General features: G+C 53.4%; 1 protein-coding gene across 1 annotated transcript; it reads right to left on the reverse strand.

Annotated features, from left to right (window-relative positions):
* Positions 1 to 17,086: 17,086 nt before the first annotated feature.
* On the reverse strand, positions 17,087 to 20,946 carry LOC137457908 (rho guanine nucleotide exchange factor 17-like). Its single transcript, XM_068169656.1, has 8 exons — positions 20,888 to 20,946; positions 20,623 to 20,771; positions 19,776 to 19,957; positions 19,513 to 19,661; positions 18,747 to 18,925; positions 18,406 to 18,603; positions 17,975 to 18,221; positions 17,087 to 17,170 (listed from the first exon to the last, which is right to left on the reverse strand). Exons 6-8 carry the CDS (start codon positions 18,578 to 18,580, stop codon positions 17,158 to 17,160), a joined length of 435 nt encoding a protein of 144 aa, XP_068025757.1. The 5' UTR covers positions 18,581 to 18,603; positions 18,747 to 18,925; positions 19,513 to 19,661; positions 19,776 to 19,957; positions 20,623 to 20,771; positions 20,888 to 20,946; the 3' UTR covers positions 17,087 to 17,157.
* Positions 20,947 to 21,671: the final 725 nt, after the last annotated feature.

The following is a 21,671-nucleotide window of genomic DNA, read 5'->3' on the forward strand; positions in this document are numbered from 1 at the left end:
AGCTTCAGGCTCTTTCTACCTCCAACCCTCCACAGCACCAGCTTCAGGCTCTTTCTACCTCCAACCCTCCACAGCACCAGCTTCAGGCTCTTTCTACCTCCAACCCTCCTCAGCACCAGCTTCAGGCTCTTTCTACCTCCAACCCTCCACAGCACCAGCTTCAGGCTCTTTCTACCTCCAACCCTCCACAGCACCAGCTTCAGGCTCTCCATCTACCTCCAGCACCTCCAACCCTCCTCAGCAGCAGCTTCAGGCTCTCCTTCCACCTCCAGCACCTCCAACCCTCCTCAGCAGCAGCTTCAGGCTCTCCTTCTACCTCCAGCACCTCCAAGCCTCCTCAGCACCAGCTTCAGGCTCTCCATCTACCTCCAGCACCTCCAACCCTCCTCAGCACCAGCTTCAGGCGCTCCTTCCACTTCCAGCACCTCCAACCCTCCTCAGCACCAGCTTTAGGTGCTCCTTCCACCTCCAACACCTCCAACCCTTCTCAGCAGCAGCCTCAGGCTGTCCATTTTCAGCAGCAAGGCAGGAGGACTCCAGGCTAACAGCCTCCTGAGCTGGCAGGTGGGGTCAGGGAGCAGCATAATGCCCCTGAGATCCAGGAGGAAGTAGTTAGAGACCTGCTGAGCCACTTGGATCCCCACAAGTGCATGGGAGCGGCTGGGATCCATCCTAGGGTGCTGAGAGAGCTGGCAGATGAGCTGGCCAAGCCTCTCTCCATCATTTCCCACCAGCCCTGGCTCACTGGAGAGGTCCCAGGGGACTGGAAGCTGCCAAGGTGATGCCCAGCCACAAGAAGGGCCAGCAGGAGGAGCCAGGCAATCCCAGGCCTGTCAGCCTGACCTGAGTGCCAGGCAAGAGGATGGAACAGGGCATCTGGAGGGCAATCACACAGCACTTCCAGGAGGGCCAAGGGCTCAGGCCCAGCCAGCATGGATTCAGGAAGGGCAGCTCCTGCCTGACCAACCTGATCTCCTGCTCTGCTCAGGTGACTGCCTGGGGGATGTGGGGCAGGCTGTGGCTGTGGTCTGCCTGGACTTCAGCAAGGCCTTTGCCACCGTCCCCCACAGCAAACTCCTGGCCAAGCTGTCAGCCCCTGGCTTGGACAGCAGCACTCTGTGCTGGCTGAGGAACTGGCTGGAGGCTGAGCCCAGAGAGTGGTGGTGAATGGTGCCACAGCCAGCTGGCAGCCAGGCACTAGTGGTGTGCCCCAGGGATCAGTGCTGGGCCCCAGCCTGCTCAATCTCTTTATTGATGATCTGGAGGAGGGCACTGAGTCCATCATCAGTCAGTGTGCAGATGACAGCAAGCTGGGGGCAGGAGTTGAGCTGTTAGAGGGTGGGAGTGTGGCAATGCCAGCGACGAGCAGTGTGAGCAATCTGGCAGTGCAGGCCTAGAGCCTGACATGGTGGTTGGCCATGCTCAGCATAAGTGCAGAGCCAGCTAGCAGTGGAGCAAAACAGTGCTGTGCCTGCAGCTTGTAACTAAAACAAGGCCCTGGTAGCTATAAACATGGACAGTTATCTTGGGACAACAGGACATGCACCTGCATCAACAACCTCGTTGTGTCATTAGCAGTTGGACCAATAATCTGTCCTAGTGCAATGTGTGGTCACTCAGAGGCAGCCAATGGAGCTGTGCCAACAGGGCACTCCCAGTTCATCTCAGTTGTAGCAGGTGCCTTGCTACGCACTTCTGCCTTTCCTGTCTCCTGTTTCTTCTACACTTTACAGTGCTATACTTGCACTACAGGCCTGCTCCATAGGCCTGCACCTCAGGCCTGCACCATCAGCCTGCAAGGCTGGAACAATAAAGGAACGATACTCGATCAGATTGGTCAGCCGTATTGATTCCAATCTCCGTCGCTGATAGCCATACTCCATGACCTATGCAGTGTCAGAGGAGGTGAATTACTCCTGGGAGAACTCAGCCAACTACTTGGGACTTTTCATTGATGTCCTGTTTAACTCAGAAGCCTCTCATGGTGATTTTGGGTTTAAAGAATAGAATAGAACAGAACAGAACAGAACAGAACAGACCAGGTTGGAAGAGACTTTCAAGATCATCGAGTCCAACCTATCACCCAACACCACCTAATCAGCTAAATCATGGCACCAAGCACCCCATCAAGTCTCCTCCTAAACACCTCCAGTGATGGTGACTCCATCACCTCCCTGGGCAGCCCATTCCAATGGGCAATCACTCTCTCTGTATAGAACTTCTTCCTAACATCCAACCTGAACCTCCCCTGGTGCAGCCTGAGACTGTGTCCTCTTGTTCTGGTGCTGGCTGCCTGGGAGAAGAGACCAACCTCTGCCTGTCTACAACCTCCCTTCAGGCAGTTGTAGAGAGAGCAATAAGGTCTCCCCTGAGCCTCCTCCTCTCCAGGCTGAGCAGCCCCAGCTCCCTCAGCCTCTCCTCAGGGCTGTGTTCCAAACCCCTCCCCAACTTCGTTGCCCTTCTCTGGACTCATTCCAGCAAGTCAACCTCCTTCCTAAACTGAGGGGCCCAGAACTGGACACAGGACTCAAGATGTGGCCTAACCAGTGCAGTGTACAGGGGCAGAATGACCTCCCTGCTCCTGCTGGCCACACTCTTCCTGATGCAGGCCAGGATGCCACTGGCCCTCTTGGCTGTCTGGGCACACTGCAGGCTCATGTTCAGCCTACCATCGACCAGATCTGGAGGTCTGAGCCAACATATATGTGGGTCAGTGGCAATTAGGAGGCAGGCTCAGCCCAGTGGCTTTGCAGAACTCATTTTATAATGTCTTTTTTTTTTTCTTTTTTAAGGGACCAGTGCTGTGGAAGGAAGAAAATGTCCTTAGAATCACAGAGCTGCACAATCCTAGAGTAAAGAATGCTTTGGGTTGGAAAGGACCTTTAGAGGTCATCTAATCCAGCCTCTATGCAGTGAGCAGGTACACCTTCAGCTAGATCAGGTTGCTCAGAGCCTCATCCAAGCTGACCTGGAATGGTTCCAGGGATGGGGCATGTGCCACCTCTCTGGGCAACCTGGGCCAAGGTCTCACCACCCTCACTGTAAAAAGAAAAAAGTCTTCCTTCTGTCTAGTCTGAATCTCTTCTCTTTTAGTTTAAAATCATCACCCCTTGTCCTGTCACAACAGGCTCTGATAAAAGCCTCTCCCAGTTTTCCTGCAGGCCCCCTTTAAGTACTGACAGGCCAGCAGAGGGTCCCCCCAGAGCCTTCTCTTCTCAAGGTGGAGCAACCACAACTCTCTCAGCCTGGCCTCACAGCAGAGGGCATCCTGCTCTTGGATTATTTTTGTGTCCTCCTCTGGCCTCACACCAACAGGTCTATGTCTTTCTGTGCTGAGCCCTTACACCATCAGATGCAGGGGTGCAATTAACTGCTCAAATGTCACAGGATCACGGGATGTTAGGGGTTGAAAGGAACCTCCAGAAATGCCCTTGTGTGTCCCCTCGTGGGCCCCCTTGTGTGTCCCCTCGTGTGGGGGCCAAGGTCACTCTGGAGTCTTTTACAAAGCTTCAGAAGACACCAGATGCTTTGATTCAGTGTGCAGTGAGGGGGGAAGAGTTATGTGTAAGGGCCAAGGTGCTCTGGGGAGTAGAATCCGCCTTAAATAAGCCAATTCTTTGCAACTGTCAGTTTGATGTTTTTATCATATAATTACAGAAACATTCAGGTTGGAAAAGACCCTCAGGATCAAGCCCAACTGATGCCCTGCAAGGTTCACCCCTAAACAGTATCCCGAAGCACCACATCCGAACCACCTGGAAACACATCCAGGCTTGGGGACTCAACCACCTCCCTGGGCAGCACATTCCAGTGCCTGACCACTCTTGCCATGAAGAAATGTTTCCTACTGTCCAGTCTAAACCTACCTTGCTGCAGCTTGAGGCCCTTCCCTCCTGGTTCTATCACTAATCACCTGTGAGAAGAGACCAGCAGCAGCCTCCCCACAATGTCCTTTCAGGTAGTCGTGGACATCAACGAGGTCTCCCCTCAGCCTCCTTGTCTCCAAACTAACCATCCCCAGCTCCTTCAGTAGCTCTTCACCAGATTTATTCTCCAGGCCCTTCCCAGCTTCCTTGCCCTCCTATGCACTGGCTCCAGCACCTCCACATATCTCTTGTATTGAGCTGCCCAAAGCTAGACACAATACTCAAGGTGTAGCCTGACCAGAGCTGAGTCCCAGGGGACAATCCCCTCCCTGCTCCTGCTGGACACAGCATTGCTGATCCCAGCCAGGAGGCCATTGGCTTTCTTGGCCACCTGGGCACACTGTTGGCTCCCATTCAGCTGCTTGTCCATTAGCACCCCCAGGTCCCTTTCTGCCAGGCAGCTTTTCAGTCACACTGCCACAAGCCTGGACTCTTGTTTGGGGTTGTTGTGACCCCAGGGCAGGACCTTGGGCCTGCTCCTCAAGCATGGATTTACAGAGAGTTGGTAGCCATCATTTCATACAATCATAAAGTGCACTGGGTTGGAAGGGACCATTAAAGGTCAAGTAGTCCAACCCCAAATGCAAAGATACTTCCAGCTCACACCCCCCTTCAGCTTGCAGGCCCCTGCAGCAAGGAAGGAAGCACCTGCAGAGGTGAGCACCGAGGTGGACTTTTAATCTCTCCAAGCCAGATGAGGAGAGAAGCCCTGGACAGAGCAGAAGTTTAGAAAACAGTTTTCCTGCCTGGGCATGCCCTGGTCAACATGTGCAGCACAAGTTGCATATTGAGCAGGTAGTGGGGTTGTGGCCGGTTGATGTTGCCCCCTTAAGAAAGGGAACATGGTGGACGGAAGTTGGTAAACGGAAGGAATAGTCTAAACTAATTTCATTGGAAGAGTGGGAGGAAGCACCCTCTGAACTGGGAGTGTAGGAAAGATATCTTGGGCACTCCGGCATTTTATTTTCAGTCTTGCTTCCGCCTCTTCTCCGTGCAGCAGCTTTCTGTGCTGGGCTTTCTGCCAAGGCCTCGGCCTTGAAAACCAGATAACAGCCGGTATTAACTCCTTTCCAATTAACACGAACTGCTTCTAACTTTTTTTTCCTTTCTTTTCTTTCTCTTTCTATCCCATTCTGGGGAAAGGGGGGGAAGAGAGGGGAGAGCGGAGGTGGGGGACCCCCTCTGCCGAGGGGGGCACTCTCATTTCTGTGTTACTCTGTTGTATATCTTTGTATATATTGTAGATATTGTAAATTTGTAAATATTTCCCCGCAAACCCTACATCGCTTTGTGAATATAGCTCCACTGCTTTGCTAATTCAGCTTGCGAGTTTTTTTTCTTTTCCCTTCAATTTTTTTTTCCCTTTTACTTTACAAAGGGGGAAGGGAGGAGGCTTCTTGGCCTTACCCCTTCCATCCCACGACAGGGGTGGAAAGGAACTGCAGGTGGTGGATGTGTTCAGTGTCTGCAAGCAGGTCTGAATCTTCCTTTGTATTGCCAATCTCCTGAATTTAGAAGGAATTTGACTTGAGATATGCCCAAGTTGGTCTTTTGGGTGATGAAGCGACTTTCACAACGACTCAGACTGTAGCCTCTCACTCTAAATGTCAAGATAATTAGGATAATCCTATTTGTCTGAAGCTCTAGGGGGTTGTGACAGCTCAATTTCAACCCTCTCAACTGCTGCTTTCTCAAAATTCATATTAAATATCAGAGAAAAGAGAGATTTTAAGTCCATCATTATTTAGGATCATCCTCAATACCTTGAAATGTAGGGTGAGATGCTATAGTCTGGAATAATCCTAAATATCATAGAATCATTGAATTGTTAGGGTTGGAAGGGACCTCAAGGATCAGCCAGTTCCAACCCCCCTGCCATGAGCAGGGACACCTCACACTACAGCAGGTTGCTCACAGCCACATCCAGCCTGGCCTTAAAAACCTCCAGGCATGAGGCTTCCACCACCTCCCTGGACAACCTGTGCCAGTGTGTCAGCACCCTCATGAGGAAGAACTTCTTCCTAACATCCAATCTGAATCTCCCCATTTCTATTTTTGTTCCATTCCCCCCAGTCCTATCACTCCCTGACACCCTGAAAAGTCCCTCCCCAGCTTTCCTGTAGCCCCCTTCAGATACTGGAAGGCCACAAGAAGGTCTCCTCCGAGCCTTCTCTTCTCCAGACTGAACAGCCCCAACTCCCTCAGTCTGTCCTCATAGCAGAAGAGCTCCAGCCCTCTGATCATCCCCTTCTCTGGACACCTTCCAGAACCTCCAGATCTGTCCTGTAATGCATCCTGTAATACTGGATGCAGTACTCTAGGTGGGGTCTCACCAGAGCAGAGTAGAGGGGGAGAATCACCTCCCTCGACCTGCTGGCTATGCTTCTCTTGGTGCAGCCCAGGCTCTGCTTGGCTTTCTGGGCTGCAAGTGCTCACTGCTGGCTCCTGTTGAGCTTCTCATCCACCAGCACCCCCAAGGCCTTTTCTTCAGGGCTGATCTCAAGCCAGTCCCTGCCCAGCCTGTATCAGTGCCTGGGATGGCCCTGACCCAGAATCTTACTATGCTTTGCATTGGAGGGGACATTTAAGGGTCAGCTACTCCTCTGTCCTCACACTGAGCAGGGACATCTTCTATGAAACCATAGTGACCACATGGGTAGATGAGGGAAGAGCAGTAGATGTCATACACCTTGACTTTGGTAAAGGTTTTGATACTGTCATAATATCCTCAAAGAAAAGCTCAAGAAATATGGCACAGATGATTGGTGCATTGCAAACTGGCTCAGTAACAGATTTCAGAGGGTTGCCATCAGTGACACAGAGTCAGCTTGGAGGCTTGTGGCCAGTGGTGTTCCCCAGGGATCAGTACTGGGCCCAGCTTTGTTCAATATCTTTATCAATGACCTGGATGAGGAGATTGAGAGTACCTTCAGCAAGTTCCTGATGATACAAAACTGCCCTGCTGAGACCACAGCTGCAATCCTGTGTCCAGTTTTGGGCTCCCCAGTTCAAGAGAGACAGAGACCTGACGGAGACAGTCCAATGGAAAGCCACGAGGATGCTTAGGAGACTTGAGCATCTGCCCTGTGAAGAGCTGTTTAGTCTGGCTGTTTAGTCTGGAGAAGAGAAGGCTAAGAGGGGATCTGATCAGTGTCTCTCATTATCTGAGGGATGGGTGTCAAGTGGAGGGGGCCAAGCTCTTTTGGGTGCTGCACAGGAATAAGCCAAGGACCAATGGATACAAACTTGAACACAGAAGGTTTCAGCTCAACATGAGGAGAAACTTCTTTATGGTGAGGGTGCCAGAGCCCTGGAGCTGGCTGCCCAGAGAGGTTGTGGAGTGTCCTTCTCTGGAGACTTTCCAAACCCACCTGGATGCCTTCCTGTGCAGACTACCCTAGGTGATCCTGCTTTGGCAGGGGGATTGGACCTGATGATCTCTGGAGGTCCCTTCCAACCTGGTACTGTGATTCTGTAATCTACTAGATCAGGTTGCTCGGAGTCCCATCCAGCCTGAACTGGAATATGTTCAGGGGTGGGACATGTACCACCTCTCTGTGCAGCCTGGACCAGCGTTTTACCACCCTCAATGCAAAATGTTTCATTATATCCAGTCTAGACCTCCTCTCTTTCAGTGTAAAACCATCAGCCCTTGCCTGGTCACAGCAGGCCCTGCTAAAAAGTCTGTCCCCATCTTCCTTATAGGTCACTTTGAGTGTTGAAAGGCTGCTCTAAGTTCTCCCTGGAGCCTTCTCTTGGCTGAACAACTCCAACTCTCTCAGCCTGCCCTCATAGTAGAGGGGTTCCAGCCCTCTGGTTTTCATGAATTTTGGGATAAGAAACAACAAAGGAAGGATGCCCCCTAGAATGATGGACTGGAAAAAAATCTCTCTTTACCCTGAAATTCACTTTGACTTTGGAGAAAGCAGCCAAGTCTTGAAGATGCTAAGTGACACAGTATCACCAAGGTTGGAAGAGACCTCAAGGATCATTGTGTGGTGGGGAGATTCAGGCTAGATGTGAGGAGGAGGTTCTTCACCATGAGAGTGGTGAAGCCCTGGAATGGGTTGTCCAGGGAGGTGGTCGAGGCCCCGTCCCTGGGGGTGTTTAAGACCAGGCTGGATGAGGCTCTGGCCAGCCTGATCGTGTAGGGTGTCCTTGCCCATGGCAGGGGGGTTAGAACTAGATGATCCTTGTGGTCCCTTCCAACCCTGAATGAAACTATGAAACTATGAGTCCAACCTGTCACCACAGACCTCAGGACTAGACCATGGCACCAAGTGCCACGTCCAATCTCCTCTTGAACACCTCCAGGAATGGTGACTCCACCACCTCCCTGGGCAGCACATTCCAATGGCTAACAACTCTCTCCTCACCTCGAGCTTAGGCTGGTGCAGTTTGAGACTGTGTCCTCTTGTTCTGGTGCTGGTTGCCTGGAAGAAGAGACCAACCCCTTCCTGGCTACAACCACCTTTCAGGTACTTGTAGAGAGCAATGAGGTCTCCCCTGAGCCTCCTCTTCTCCAGGCTAAGCAAGCCCAGCTCCCTCAGCCTCTCCTCATAGGGCTTGTGCTGAAGGCCTCTCCCCAGCCTCGTTGCCCTTCTCTGGACACCTTCAAGTGTCTCGATGTCCTTCCTAAACCGAGGGGCCCAGAATGCTGAAGCTGAGCTGCCACACAGCTCTACAGCTTCAGCCAGACACAGGCTTGTGATCACTCAGCTTCACCCATTCTTATTTTACAGTCCCCCCTTCACTCCAGCTTGTGTCCATCACTCACCACTGCTGAGCAACCCTGCAGCCCACATCCCACACCGAGGGGATTTGGGGCCCAGGAGTAGGAGATCTGAAAGAAAGGTGGCTCTTGTGTGTTATGATCGGTGAAAAGGCTATTTGATATCCAATAGGCGCAACGATTGACACAAATGTTAATAACTTTGTTAATCATAAAAGTCCCATGATAAATACTAAATAAAACCTATTTACAGGTTCGAGATATTCGGTCGTGGGCCAGATCTCTCACCAGCAGGAACAAGTAACAATTCAAACACTGTGTACAGAAAAATCCAGAAACAACAAGGGGCAGGGGGGGGACTCCAGAATTCCCTAGGGCAACAGACCTGCAATAGATGCTTATAAAAATCAGATTTCATAATGACTCACTGATCCCCATACCTCGTGGCACACGTGAGGATTTAAACACAACCAAAATGGCATCGACCACGTGGAAGCAGCAGGAGCAGCACTGCAGACCTGATAGCTTTCTCACAACCCCTGCAGCTCTTGCATGTCCTGTCAAGTGGCAGCTCCTGGGGCTGTGCAATTACACAGAATTGTTTTGGTTGGAAAAGACCTTTAAGATCATAGAGTCCAACCATGCTCTAATTCTACCCAGTTTGGTGCTAAACCATGGCCCTCAGCACCACAGCACTGTGCCTTTTAAAGCCCTCCAGGGATGGGGATTCAACCATCTCCCTGGGCAGCCCGTGCCAGTGGTTGAGAACCCTTTCAGTGAAGAAATGTTTTCCTCATCTCCAGTCTAAACCTCCCCTGCTGCAACTTGAGGCCATTTCCTCTCATAGAATCATGAAGGTTGGGAAAGACCTCAAAGATCAAGTCCAACCTGTCACCCAAGACCTCATGACTACTAGACCATGGCACCAAGTGCCACATCCAATCCCCTCGTCCTATAACATGTGTGGTGAAGAGGTGATTAAATTTATTAATATGAAATATTAATAATAAATTATTATTTTTATTAACTATCAAACGATTGATAACCGATGAATCACCAACTTATATACATGTTCTAGCGCACGTTCGTGAAATACATTCCACAAGTGGCTTAATGTTATGACTAGGACTTAATTGAACTATCTATAGACCCTTTCTATATTTACATAGCGAAGGGTGCAGTTCCGCCGCTTGGCCACTAGATGGCGACTCGGCGGGACGCGGGCGGCTTCTGGCTCTACACAGCAATATTACAATCTTTCTAAGCGTCAGCGCTTACTCTGCTGGACGCGGATACTTTGAACTGAGTGCTGGTGGATGGAAAGCACGTGGACGATACTCTGTAGCTGTTGTTTGTAGCAAGGTGGGGGGCCGGCAGACGGCTGCCGCTGGACTGGTTCCTAGTCGAGTTGGATGGTGGCGTTGGGTTATGGTTTCCTCTCTTCACAGCAGGGAAGAGGGAATAATGAAACCTGGACTTAGCGCGGAAGCAGGTTCCCTTCAGGACTTGGTCGATTCCCTCCAGACAGCAGGGATCGGTCCTGGTCGGGGTCGGCCCGTGGGGTCAGCCCTCGGAGTCGGCTCGCACGACAGGGTGGGGCGACGGTTGCCGGTAGGTGGGCTCGGATGACGCGGCAGCAAGCAAAGCTATGGGGTCAGCCCAACCACGGCGATTCTCAGGGCTGATGCAAACAGCCTCGGGGAGAGAATGCGGCTGCGTTAGGCGGCGGATTCTCGTTTACTGAGCTTAAAGGAACAGCGGGACTCTCGGAGTGGTCCCGGATTCGGTGCAGTACAGGCACGAACAATGCTTTAGTCCTCCCTGGGGTTCACAGGGCTCAGAGCGGCACACGTGGCAGCTCCTCTCCCGCTACGGCGGGGCTAGGCATATGTGGACTCAGTCTCGATCAAGTCCCTTCTCCCCGGCAACTGGGCAGATCTTACCCTCGGGGGTGGGTCCACTCCTCCGGTGGCACGGTGGGCTCTCCTGGTCGGTACGACTGGCTGTAGCGATGCTGAGCTCCTCCCTCTGTGCTTCTCACGATGCAGAGGCTTTCAGTATGCGTGCATGTATAACAGAAGCTAACAACAATAAGCTCAATGGCAGAGGCTGCAGCTCGAGAGTTGCTCTCTCGAGCAAGCACAGGGACAAAGTGAAAGAGGGGGCAACTTCTTTACCAACTGGGGTGATACTTATAGATTCCTCAAGGCTGGGCTTCACCAAAGGGCACTCTCATAAACAACTGGCTTCAGCCTATAGAAAGCGTGAAGCTAGGATTATGCCCATACTTGGTGTCAGCACGAGCACTGCATGCGCTGGCTGCATGCTGGCCTGGCTAATGCCTTGGCTTTCGTCTTCCTCCTGAAGGAGGGGGAACTTGTCCACAAGCTGGGACAAGATTCAGCATCATCATAATGTGTCTTCACCAAAACTTGATACTGGAGAGAAGAGACCAGCCCCTACATGACTCCAACCTCCTTTCAGGAAGTTGTAAAAAGCCAGAAGGTCTCCCCTCAGCCTCCTTTTCTCCAAGCAGAACAACCCCAGTTCCCTCAGATGCTCCTCACAAGACCTTTCATTAGCCTCACTGCCCTTCTCTGGACATACTCCAGCACCTCAATGTTCTTCTTGTAGGGGGGGGAGGGGTGGGCAAAAATTAACCCAGGAATCAAGGATCTGCCTCACCACTGCTGATTACAGGGGGAGCAATCCCTGCCCTGGTCCTGCTGGCCACACTAATGCTTGATGCAAGACAGAATGCTGTTGGCCAGCTTGGCCATCGGGACACAGGCAGGCTCACCATCGTCTAACAGCATTTTGATGAAGCTAAGGGTGTTTTCCTCCCCTTTCCCACCTGGAATTTCTCATCAGGCAAAACTGTCCCTAGGACAAGGGTCCCACCATGAAATCATATCAGGAAACTGTGCAGAGAGTGAGGGAGGGCAAGCAAGGGGGGCCCATAGGGTCATGTGAGAGCCTGGGATACCCAGGTGTCTCCAGCAGCACAACTGGTCTAGTTTCCCATGATGTAGATAGAAACACAGAGCCACCTCCTCCCAGGATGAAATAGTTTATTGTGGTAGAGAATCTGTAGTCATATCAAGACCCGTGGCCTCTTTTGCTCAGTTTCCAGCTCCTTCGCCGTCCTCTTCAGTGCTCTTTTTGCCTTGCCCAAAGCCTCTCTCGTTTCCCGGAGCGCTTTGTGCAGTTGGCTCACCTCACCTTCCAGCCTGCTCACATTTACGTTTCCACTCAGAGTCTGCAGAATCCTGCTCTCCTTGGACCGTGCCTAGCAGAGCATCTTTGCCCAGCATCAGCAGCACCCCCCCACCACCCTTCCCGGTCTCCCAGCTCCACAGCAACCTACCGAAAGGGCATCTGACAGCCTCGTCCCCACGGCCTCCTTGCGGCTGCACAGCGCTGCCTGCTGCGCTCACAGCAGGGGCAGCCTTCGTCTCTCCAGCAGCTCCCGCTGCACACAGAGCCCAGCTCGGAGCAACCTCTGCCCTCTTCCCCTGCTCCCGGGGCTCCACAGCCCGTGCTCTGGGACTGTGCTTCTGAAGAACAAAACCACATCCCAGCCACAGCAGTGCCAACATCCCTCCTGCCCAGAGGGAGCTCCTTCAGAGGAGGAGGAGCCACAAGCCGCGGGGCAGGACGAGAGCCCAGGAGGCTCCCACCCAGCGCCTGCCTGCCTCTGCCCCAGCACCACTACCTGCGCTGCTTGTGCTGGCTGCTGCTGGCACGCTCCTGGCCCTCAGGCTGCAGCTCATCTCTGCCGCTCCCACAGGGCATGGGGCTCACCCGGGCCGTCCTGTGCCGCAGGAACCTCAGGACCCTCTGCGTGGTGATCGGCAGCAGCACACGGGCAGCTTGCTGCGGGCTCTGCCACCACCACAGCCACCACTGCCACTCCTCCCACTCCCACACCACCAGACCTACACCATTAGGCTAGAACCACACCACCAGAATCTCACCACAAGAACCACAACACAAAAAACCCACCACCAAACCACTCCACCGGACCCTCTCCACAAGCCACAATGCCAAACCACACCACCAGAACCACACCACTAAAGCCAAAAAACCAAACCACACCACCAGAACAACAGCACCAAACCACGCCAGAAGAAGGAGAGCTTGAGCCTCATTCTGAGAGCAGGGGAAGAGGAGCTGGATTTCCTGCCGGGGATACCCAGGTGTCTCCAGCAGCAGGACTGGTTTAGGCTCCTGGCATGTCGATGGAAACACACAGCCACCTCCTCTCAGGGTGAAATAGTTTATTGTGGCTGACAACCTGTGGTCAGCTCAAATCAAAATGACATCAGTGCCAACAAATAAAAAATAGACATCAGTTCCCAGTGGTGAAAGAGCAGGAGATGTCCAGGCAGAAGCCCACGCACATCTGGTTGTGTTGTCACGAGTGGCTGGGAGAGACAAAGCAAAATCCAGAGTTAGTTCTACGGCAGCAGACCCAGCCCAGGAGATGTCCATGCACAGCCATCGGCCATGACAGGACACTGTCAAGCTGTGGAGACATGAAAGCCCTCCAGAGGAAACAAAGGGTGAAAGGGACACACAGAGAGGAAGAAAGACCATTTTCCATGACTGTCCACTGCCTTGCTAAAGCCCAGGAAAGAAAGTCCAGAGGCTCCAAACAAACCAACCCAGGCACACCCCCAAATGGCATCTGCTGACCCTTAGACCCTACACCTTTTCTACCTCACAGGAACTGCCTTGGCCTCATCAGGAGAAGCAGGCAGCTTCTTTGCTCCCACTCCACCTGGCCACAAATGACACGGCAAAGACTCCCACTCTCTCACTAACACAGGCAAAAGCCAACCAGACTTCTGAACCCACCTGAAGACTGAGGAATCACACTGGAAGATGCTCCAAGGAATTTCCCCTTGCTCCCCAGCAAGCCCCAGGCAGGCTGTGAGAGTAGGGTTCTCCTCCAGACGCCGCTGCCAGTGCCATGCCAGCCTCTTGTGGCTCCTGTGAAAAAGGCAGGAGCATCAACAACAGCTGCTGCTCACACAGGCACAAAGCCACTTGTTGCTGCAGCACTGCTGCCTTCTTCATGCCATCAGCTTCCTCTTCCTCTTGCTTCTTTTGCTGAGCTTCCAGCTCCTTTGCCTCCTTGGTCCTCTTCAGTGCTCTTTTTGCCTTCCCCAAAGCCTCTGTCTTTTCCAGGAGGGCTTTGTGCAGTTGGCTCCCCTGACTTTCCTGCCTGCTCACATTTAGGCTTGCATTCTGGGGGAGTTGAAGCAGGGCCGTGCTGACTGCATGCCAGTCAGTGATGCCCTCACTCAACTTCCCTCCAATCTGAGGCAACTGCTCTGCATGTCTCTGCAACTTGGCAGCCAGGTCAGACATCCAAAGCGGGGCAGGCTGGAGGTGGAACTCTGTGGCCCACTCCTCTACAGTAAACCATTCAAAAGCCTGGAGCTCATTCAAAAGCCTGACAGCTCTTAGAGCAAATGGCTGATGAGACACAGGCAAGCAAAAGAGGACTTTCCTTCCCCCAAAGGTCTCTGCCGGGCAACTCGGCACCAGCCCAGCGCAGGCACCCAGAGAGGAAAAACCTTGCGAGGCAGCAGCCAAGCCCAGAGACGTCTGGGAGTGCCTGGGGTGCAATATGGCATCATGGCCACGGCCGCTGGACAGTGGTGGAGCAGAAGTGAGGCCCTGAGCATCAACCAAGTCCAACCCAGAACCCTACTCCTACAAAGTTCACCCCCTCAAACCACAGCCCCCAAGCACCACATCCAAAACCCGCTGGCAACCGCGACGGGCATCCACAGGAGACCCTGATGGGTACGACCGCAGTGGGCACCCACAGGAGCTGTGCCTCCAGCTGGGGACTCACCAGCCAGCATTTTGTGCACGGGAGGGGTGATGTCAGCTTCGGCCAACTGCTCGTAGCTGGTGGCGTGGTAGAGCCGGACCTGGGCACTGCTCTGCAGTGCCACCCAGACGCCGCTGCCCACGCTCACCATGCAGGTGACGCCGCGCCCGCTGTCCTGGCCCACCTGGAGCGTGTGCTGGGGGTGACAAGAGGCACAGCCATGCCAGTGAGGCTGCTGGGGGGCTTTCAGGCTGTGCCTTTAAAATTTCCCCACAGATCTTGAACAGAAAGCAGTCAAACGTCAACAAATCACTGCTGGGTGGAAAACGGGAAAATAAAGATCAGCTTTTTCATTTGCTTCCAACTGAGCTGCTCTGGCAAATTTAGTGTTGGGGGTGGGGGGGGAACTTTCAACCCACCACAATGCCAACAAACACAGGATCACAGGCTCCCAGGAGGCCAGGGGTTGGAAGGGACCTCTGGAGATCGTCGAGTCCAGCCCCGCTGCCAGAGCAGCACCATAGAATCCAGCACAGGTCACACAGGAACACATCCAGATGGGGCTTGGAAGACTCCAGAGAAGGAGACTCCACAGCCTCTCTGGGCAGCCTGTGCCAGGGCTGTGTGGCCCTCACAGTTAAGGAGGTTCTGCCTCATGTTGAGGTGGAACCTCCTGTGCTGCAGTTTACACCCATTGCCCCTCTCTATCCCAGGGTGCAGCTGAGCAGAGCCTGTCCCCTCCCTCTTGACCCCCAGCCCTCAGGTATTGAAAACCATTTATCAAATCCCCTCTCAGTCTTCTCTTCTACAGACTAATGGTCACCACCACCCCTCCAGACCTCCCACTGCTGCCCACTGTACCTCTTGTGCCAAGGTGGTGTGCTGAGGACGATGACTTGGCTGTGGCAGCCGCACCACAGCTTCCCGGCCACTGCCACCATCTTGGTGATGAGGATCCCTGGGGAGCCCAGGGACAGGCATTTGGAGTTTTGGGGGTCCCAGAAGCAGCCTGTGAGGGTGGTGGGAGTGGGCTTGGTAGTCAAAAGTCTGCCAAAGAAATCTCCATCTTCACCAAGCCATTAGGACCATCCCATGTTGTGGGGGGCGGAGATGTCCACCTCCAGGTCCTCAGCAAAAGGGGACATGAGCTGAAGACACCAGGGGATGCAAGCTGGTAGGCAGGGACCAGAAGGAGGAGGCACACCTCCACCTGACTCCAGTTTTGGGTCTCCAGAACCCTTCAAGGGATGTCATAGAATCATAGAATTGTCAGGGTTGGAAGGGACCTCAAGGATCAGCCAGTTCCATCCCCCCTGCCATGGCCAGGGACACCTCACACTAGAGCAGGCTGCTCACAGCCACCTCCAGCCTGGCCTTAGAAACCTCCAGGCACCTCCCTGGGCAACGTGTTCCACTCTCTCACCACCCTCCTGGGGAAGAACTTCTTCCTAACATCCAATCTGAATCTACCCACTTCTAGTTTTGCTTCATCCCCTCCTGTCCTACCACTTCCTGACACCCTCAAAAGTCCCTCCCCAGCTTTCCTTCAGATACTGGAAGGCCACAAGAAGGTCTCCTCGGAGACTTCTCTTCTCCAGACTGCACAGCCCCAACTCCCTCAGGCTGTCCTCTTAGAAGAGGAGCTCCAGCCCTCTGCTCCTCCTCGTGGATCTTCTCTGGACACCCTCCAGCACCTCCAGATCCTTCCTGGAATAGAGGCTCTGGAACTGGACACAGTGCTCCAGGTGTGGTCTCACCAGACTGGACTAGAGGGGGAGCATCACCTCCCTCAACCTGCTGCCCCTTCCCTGCCCCAGCCCTGGAGGTGTTCAAGGCCAGGTTGGATGAGGCCTCGAGCAACCTGGGCTGGTGGGAGGTGTCCCTGCCCATGGCAGGGGCTTGCATCTAGATGACCTTTAAGGTCTCTTCCAACCCAATAGGATTGTATGATTCTATGATACTATGCAAGCAGGGAAGCCACCAGCACCTCAGGCATCCCTCAACAAGGGGCTGCCCATGCCACCCACCCAACAACTATCCCTTTGGGGCTGCCTTTAACCCCACCAGTACCTTTGGATGTCTCCAGACCAGCCTCACCTGCCTCCCATTGGTACACAACAGGCTCCCCATTGGCCAAGGAGACAAGAACTTGGTTATCCAGGTACCTGCAGGGAGAAGAACTCGTTGGCAACCAGATGAAGAGTCCCAGGATCACAGGACCACAGGATGCTAGGGGTTGGGAGGGGCCTCTGGAGATCAGCGAGTCCAGCCCCCCTGCCAGAGCAGCACCATAGAATCCAGCACAGGTTGCACAGGAACACATCCAGATGGGGCTTGGAAGTCTCCAGAGAAGGAGACTCCACAACCTCTCTGGGCAGCCTGCTCCAGGGCTCTGTCACCCTCACAATCAAGAAGTTCCTCCTCGGCCTGAGGTGCAGCCTCCTGTGCTGTAGTTTACATCCCTTGCCCCTTGCCCTATCAACAGGGTGAAAGTCCTGCTTGCCCCCCCACCCCCCACCCCGAAGCACCCTGCTAGGCACATCCTAGAGCCAAAAGAGCTTCTTGCTCATCACTTACAAGATGCACATGACAGCAGCAGCGTGTTGCATCTTCACGCTGCTCTCCCCGTTACGGATGTTGTCCGAGGACTGCTACACGTGGATGCTGCAGGAGAAGAGCAAAGCTGGAGGCTCACCTGGGATGGGGGTGGGGAGGGGCTCTACCCCATATTAAGTGTCATAGAATGGTCTGGGATGGAAGGGACCTCCAAAGGTCATGGCAGTTCAACCCCCTCTGCAGTTAGCAGGGACATCCTCAAGTAGCTCAGGTCGCCCAGGGCCCTGTCCAGCCTCACCTTGAATATCTCCAGGGATGGGACCTCAACCATCTCCCAGGGCAACCTGTTCCAGTGTTCCACCACCCTCATGGCGCAGAACTTGTTCCTAACATCCAATCTAAATCTGCTCTGCTCCAGTTTGAAGCCATTGCCTCTTCTCCTGTCACTGCAGGCCTTTGCAGTCTCGCTCCACCCTTCTTGTAGCCGCCTTCAGATACTGTAAGGTCACTCTTAGGTCTCCCCACAGCCTCTCTCCCATTCACAGAATCACAGAATTGTCAGGGTTGGAAGGGACCTCAAGGATCAGCCACTTCCATCCCCCCTGCCTTGGGCAGGGACACCTCACACCAGAGCAGGCTGCTCACAGCCACATCCAGCCTGGCCTTAAAAACCTCCAGGCATGAGGCTTCCACCACCTCCCTGGGCAACGTGTTCCACTCTCTCACCACCCTCATGGGGAAGAACTTCTTCCTAATGTCTAATCTAAATCTCCCCTCCTCTAGCTTGGATCCAGCCTCCCAGTCCTATCACTCCCTGACACCCTAAAAAGTCCTTCCCCAGGTGTCTTGGAGCCCCTTGGACTCAGCCCCAACAGCCCCAACTCTCTCAGCCTGTCCTCACAGGATACACACCAGCCATCCTCACAGCCCAACCACATGGAGCTCTCATGGCCTTCAGGGTCCAGGCTGAGGAGGTCCTCCAGGCTGCCCCAGGTGAAGGAGCCGCGGCTCGAGCGGCGCAGGGCTCGCCCCTCCGCAGGGCTCTCGCCGCGCCGGCTCTGCCCAGAGCGGCCAGTGATGGGCATGAAGCCAGCTTCTGGCTCTTCCTCTGAGCTCGTGGTCTCCACAGAGGCCTCCATGCAGCTGGGGAGCTCTTCATCTGTGCAGGAGGAGGAAGGAGGAAGGAATGGGGGACAGAATCACAGAACCATCTGGCTTGGAAAAGACCCTCAGAGAGCAAAGAGGTCTCCCCTCAGCCTCCTCTTCTCCAAACTAACCACCCCCAGCTCCTTCAGTTGCTCTTCATCAGATTTATTCTCCAGGCCCTTCCCCAGCCTCCTTACCCTCCTCTGCACTGGCTCCTGCACCTCCACATTTCTCCTCTATTGAGGTGTCAAGGTGGCTCAAGGCCTCAGCCAACCTGGCCTTGACCACCTCCTGGGAGGGACTTGCAGGTCCTGTAGGATGCTTGAACCCAACACCAGCACCAAGTGCCTGCATCCCGCTCCTCATCTTCATGGTGGGGATGGCCTTGAGGAACTCTGGGTCCAGGCAGTTTTTGATGGAAGATGGGAAAACAAAAAAATATTGGTGAATGAGGAAGTGAGATGGATGGAGGCCTGCCTAGCCTGGCTTGTGATGCTGAGCCCACTGCCACATCCACTCCCCCGGCCCCTGCTCTTACCCAGCTTCTTCTTGGCATCCTCAGCTTCTCCGAGCTGAGCAGGGCATTGGGCTTGGGGAACTCGAAGGGGAAGGACTGGATGCCATCAGCTTTGGTGGTGCTGAACTCCACCTTGTAGGGGGAAGGCTATGCTGAAGGACAGGGATTGCTTCTTGCGCTGCTATCCTGGTGCTGGTTACCTGGGACAAGACACCAATGCCCACCTGGCTATAATCTCCCTTCGGGTAGTTCTGAACAGCAATAAGGGGCTCCTCTGAGCCTCCTCTTCTCCAGGCTAATCAACCCCAGCTCCCTCAGAGTCTCCTCATAGGGCTGGTGCTCCAAACCCCTCACCAGCTTTCGTCCCCTTCTCTGGACAAGATGACTTCAAGATCTCAAAGTTCTTTTCCAACCTGCTCTATTCTACTCTATTCCATTCCATTCCATTCCATTCTATTCTATTCTATTCTATTCTATTCTATTCTATTCTATTCTATTCTATTCTATTCTATTCTATTCATTCCCTCTTGGTTCTATCACTTCATTACCTGTAAGAAACCTCCCACAACCTCTCCACAGTGTCCTTTCAGGGAGCTGTGAAGAGCAGTGAGGTTCCCCCTCTCCCTCCTCTTCTCCAAACTAACCATCCACAGCTCCCTCAGTCGATCTCCATCACATTAGTTCACCAGGCCCTTCCCCAGCATCCCTGCCCTCCTCTGCACCAGCTCCACCACCTCCACATCTCTCCTCTATTGAGGTTCTAAGTTGGCTCAAGGCCTCACCCAACCTGGCCTTGACCACCTCCAGGAAGGGACTTGCAGGTCCTGTAGGATGCTTGAACCCAAGCACCAACACCAAGTGCCTGCATCCCGCTCCTCATCTTCATGGTGGGGATGGCCTTGAGGAACTCTGGGTCCAGGCAGTTTTTGCTGGAAGCTGGGAAAAACAATATATTGGAGAATGAGGAAATGAGATGCATGGAGGCCTGCCTAGCCTGGCTTGTGATGCTGAGCCCACTGCCATATCCACTCCTCCGGCCCCTGCTCTTACCCAGCTTCTTCTTGGCATCCTCAAAGGCTTGCTCAAAGCAGAGCCTGGCATCGCATTGGGGAACTCGAAGGGGAAGGACTGGCTGCCATCAGATTTGGTGGTGCTGAGCTCCACCTTGCAGGGGGAAGGCCATGTTGATGGAAAGGGATTGCTTCCTGTGCTGCTATCCCGGTGCTGGTTACCTGGGAGAAGACACCAATGCCCACCTGGTTACAGCCTCCCTTCAGGCAGGTCAAGACAGCAATAAGGGTTTCCTCTGAGCCTCCTCTTCTCCAGGCTAATCAACCCCAGATCCCTTAGATTCTCCTCATAGAGCTGGTGCTCCAAACCCCTCACCAGCTTTCCTGCCCTTCTCTGCACACAGTGACTTCAAGATCTCAAAGGTCTTTTCCAACCTGGTTACTTCTAGTCTAGTCTATTCTTTTCTATTCTGTTGTCTTCCATTCTATTCTTTTCTATGCTGCTCTGCTCTGCTCCGTTCATTCCCTCCCATTCAGTACTACCTCCCAGGTAGTTCCCATTCATTCTAATTAGTCAAGTCTGGTCTAATCTAAACCATTCTATTCTATTCTACTCATTCCCTCTTTGTACTACCACTTCATCGCCTGTGAGAGGAGACCACCCCCAGCCTCTCCACAATGTCCTTTCAGGGAGCTGTGAAGAGCAGTGAGGTTCCCCCTCTGCCTCCTCTTCTCCAAACTAACCATCCACAGCTCCCTCAGTCGATCTCCATCACATTAGTTCACCAGGCCCTTCCCCAGCATCCCTGCCCTCCTCTGCACCAGCTCCACCACCTCCACATGTCTCCTCTATTGAGGTGCCAATGTGGCTCAAGGCCTCAACCAACCTGGCCTTGCCCACCTGCAGGAAGGGACTTGCAGGTCCTGTAGGATGCTTGAACCCAAGCACCAGCACCAAGTGCCTGCATCCCGCTCCTCATCTTCATGGTGGGGATGGCCTTGAGGAACTCTGGGTCCAGGCAGTTTTTGCTGGAAGCTGGGAAAAAAAAACAACTTTGGAGAATGAGGAAGTGAGATGGATGGAGGCCTGCCTAGCCAGGCTTGTGATGCTGAGCCCACTGCCACATCCACTCCCCCGGCCCCTGCTCTTACCCAGCTTCTTCTTGGCATCCTCAAAGGCTTCTCCGAGCTGAGCAGGGCATTGGGCTTGGGGAACTGGAAGGGGAAGGACTGGCTGCCATCAGATTTGGTGGTGCTGAGCTCCACCTTGTAGGGGGAAGGCCATGCTGTAGGACAGGGATTGATTCTTCTGCTGCTATCCTGGTGCTGGTTACCTGCGAGAAGACACCAATGCCCACCTGCCTATAATCTCCCTTCAGGCAGGTCTAGACAGAAATAAGGGGCTCCTCAGAGCCTCCCCTTCTGCAGGTTAATCAACCCCAGCTCCCTCAGATTCTCCTCATAGGGCTGGTGCTCCAAACCCCTCACCAGCTTTTTTCCCCTTCTCTGGACAAGATCACTTCAAGATCTCAAAGGTCTTTTCCAACCTGGTCTATTCTATTCTATTCTATTCTATTCTATTCTATTCTATTCTATTCTATTCTATTCTATTCTATTCTATTCTATTCTATTCTATTCTATTCTATTCTATCCTATCCTATCCTATCCTATCCTATCCTATCCTATCCTGTCCTATCCTATCCTATCCTATTCATACCCTCTTGGGTCTATCAGGGTTTCCTCTGAGCCTCCTCTTCTCCAGGCTAATCAACTCCAGCTCCCTCAAATTCTCCTCATAGAGCTGGTGCTCCAAACCCCTCACCAGCTTTCTTGCCCTCCTCTGGACACGGTGACTTCAAGATCTCAAAGGTCTTTTCCAACCTGGTTACTTCTAGTCTAGTCTATTCTTTTCTATTCTGTTGTCTTCCATTCTATT

Source organism: Melanerpes formicivorus, unplaced genomic scaffold, assembly GCF_026170545.1.
Source record: "Melanerpes formicivorus ecotype bairdi unplaced genomic scaffold, bMelFor1.0.p_v2 SCAF_209, whole genome shotgun sequence".
NCBI classification, from domain to species: Eukaryota; Metazoa; Chordata; class Aves; order Piciformes; family Picidae; genus Melanerpes; species Melanerpes formicivorus.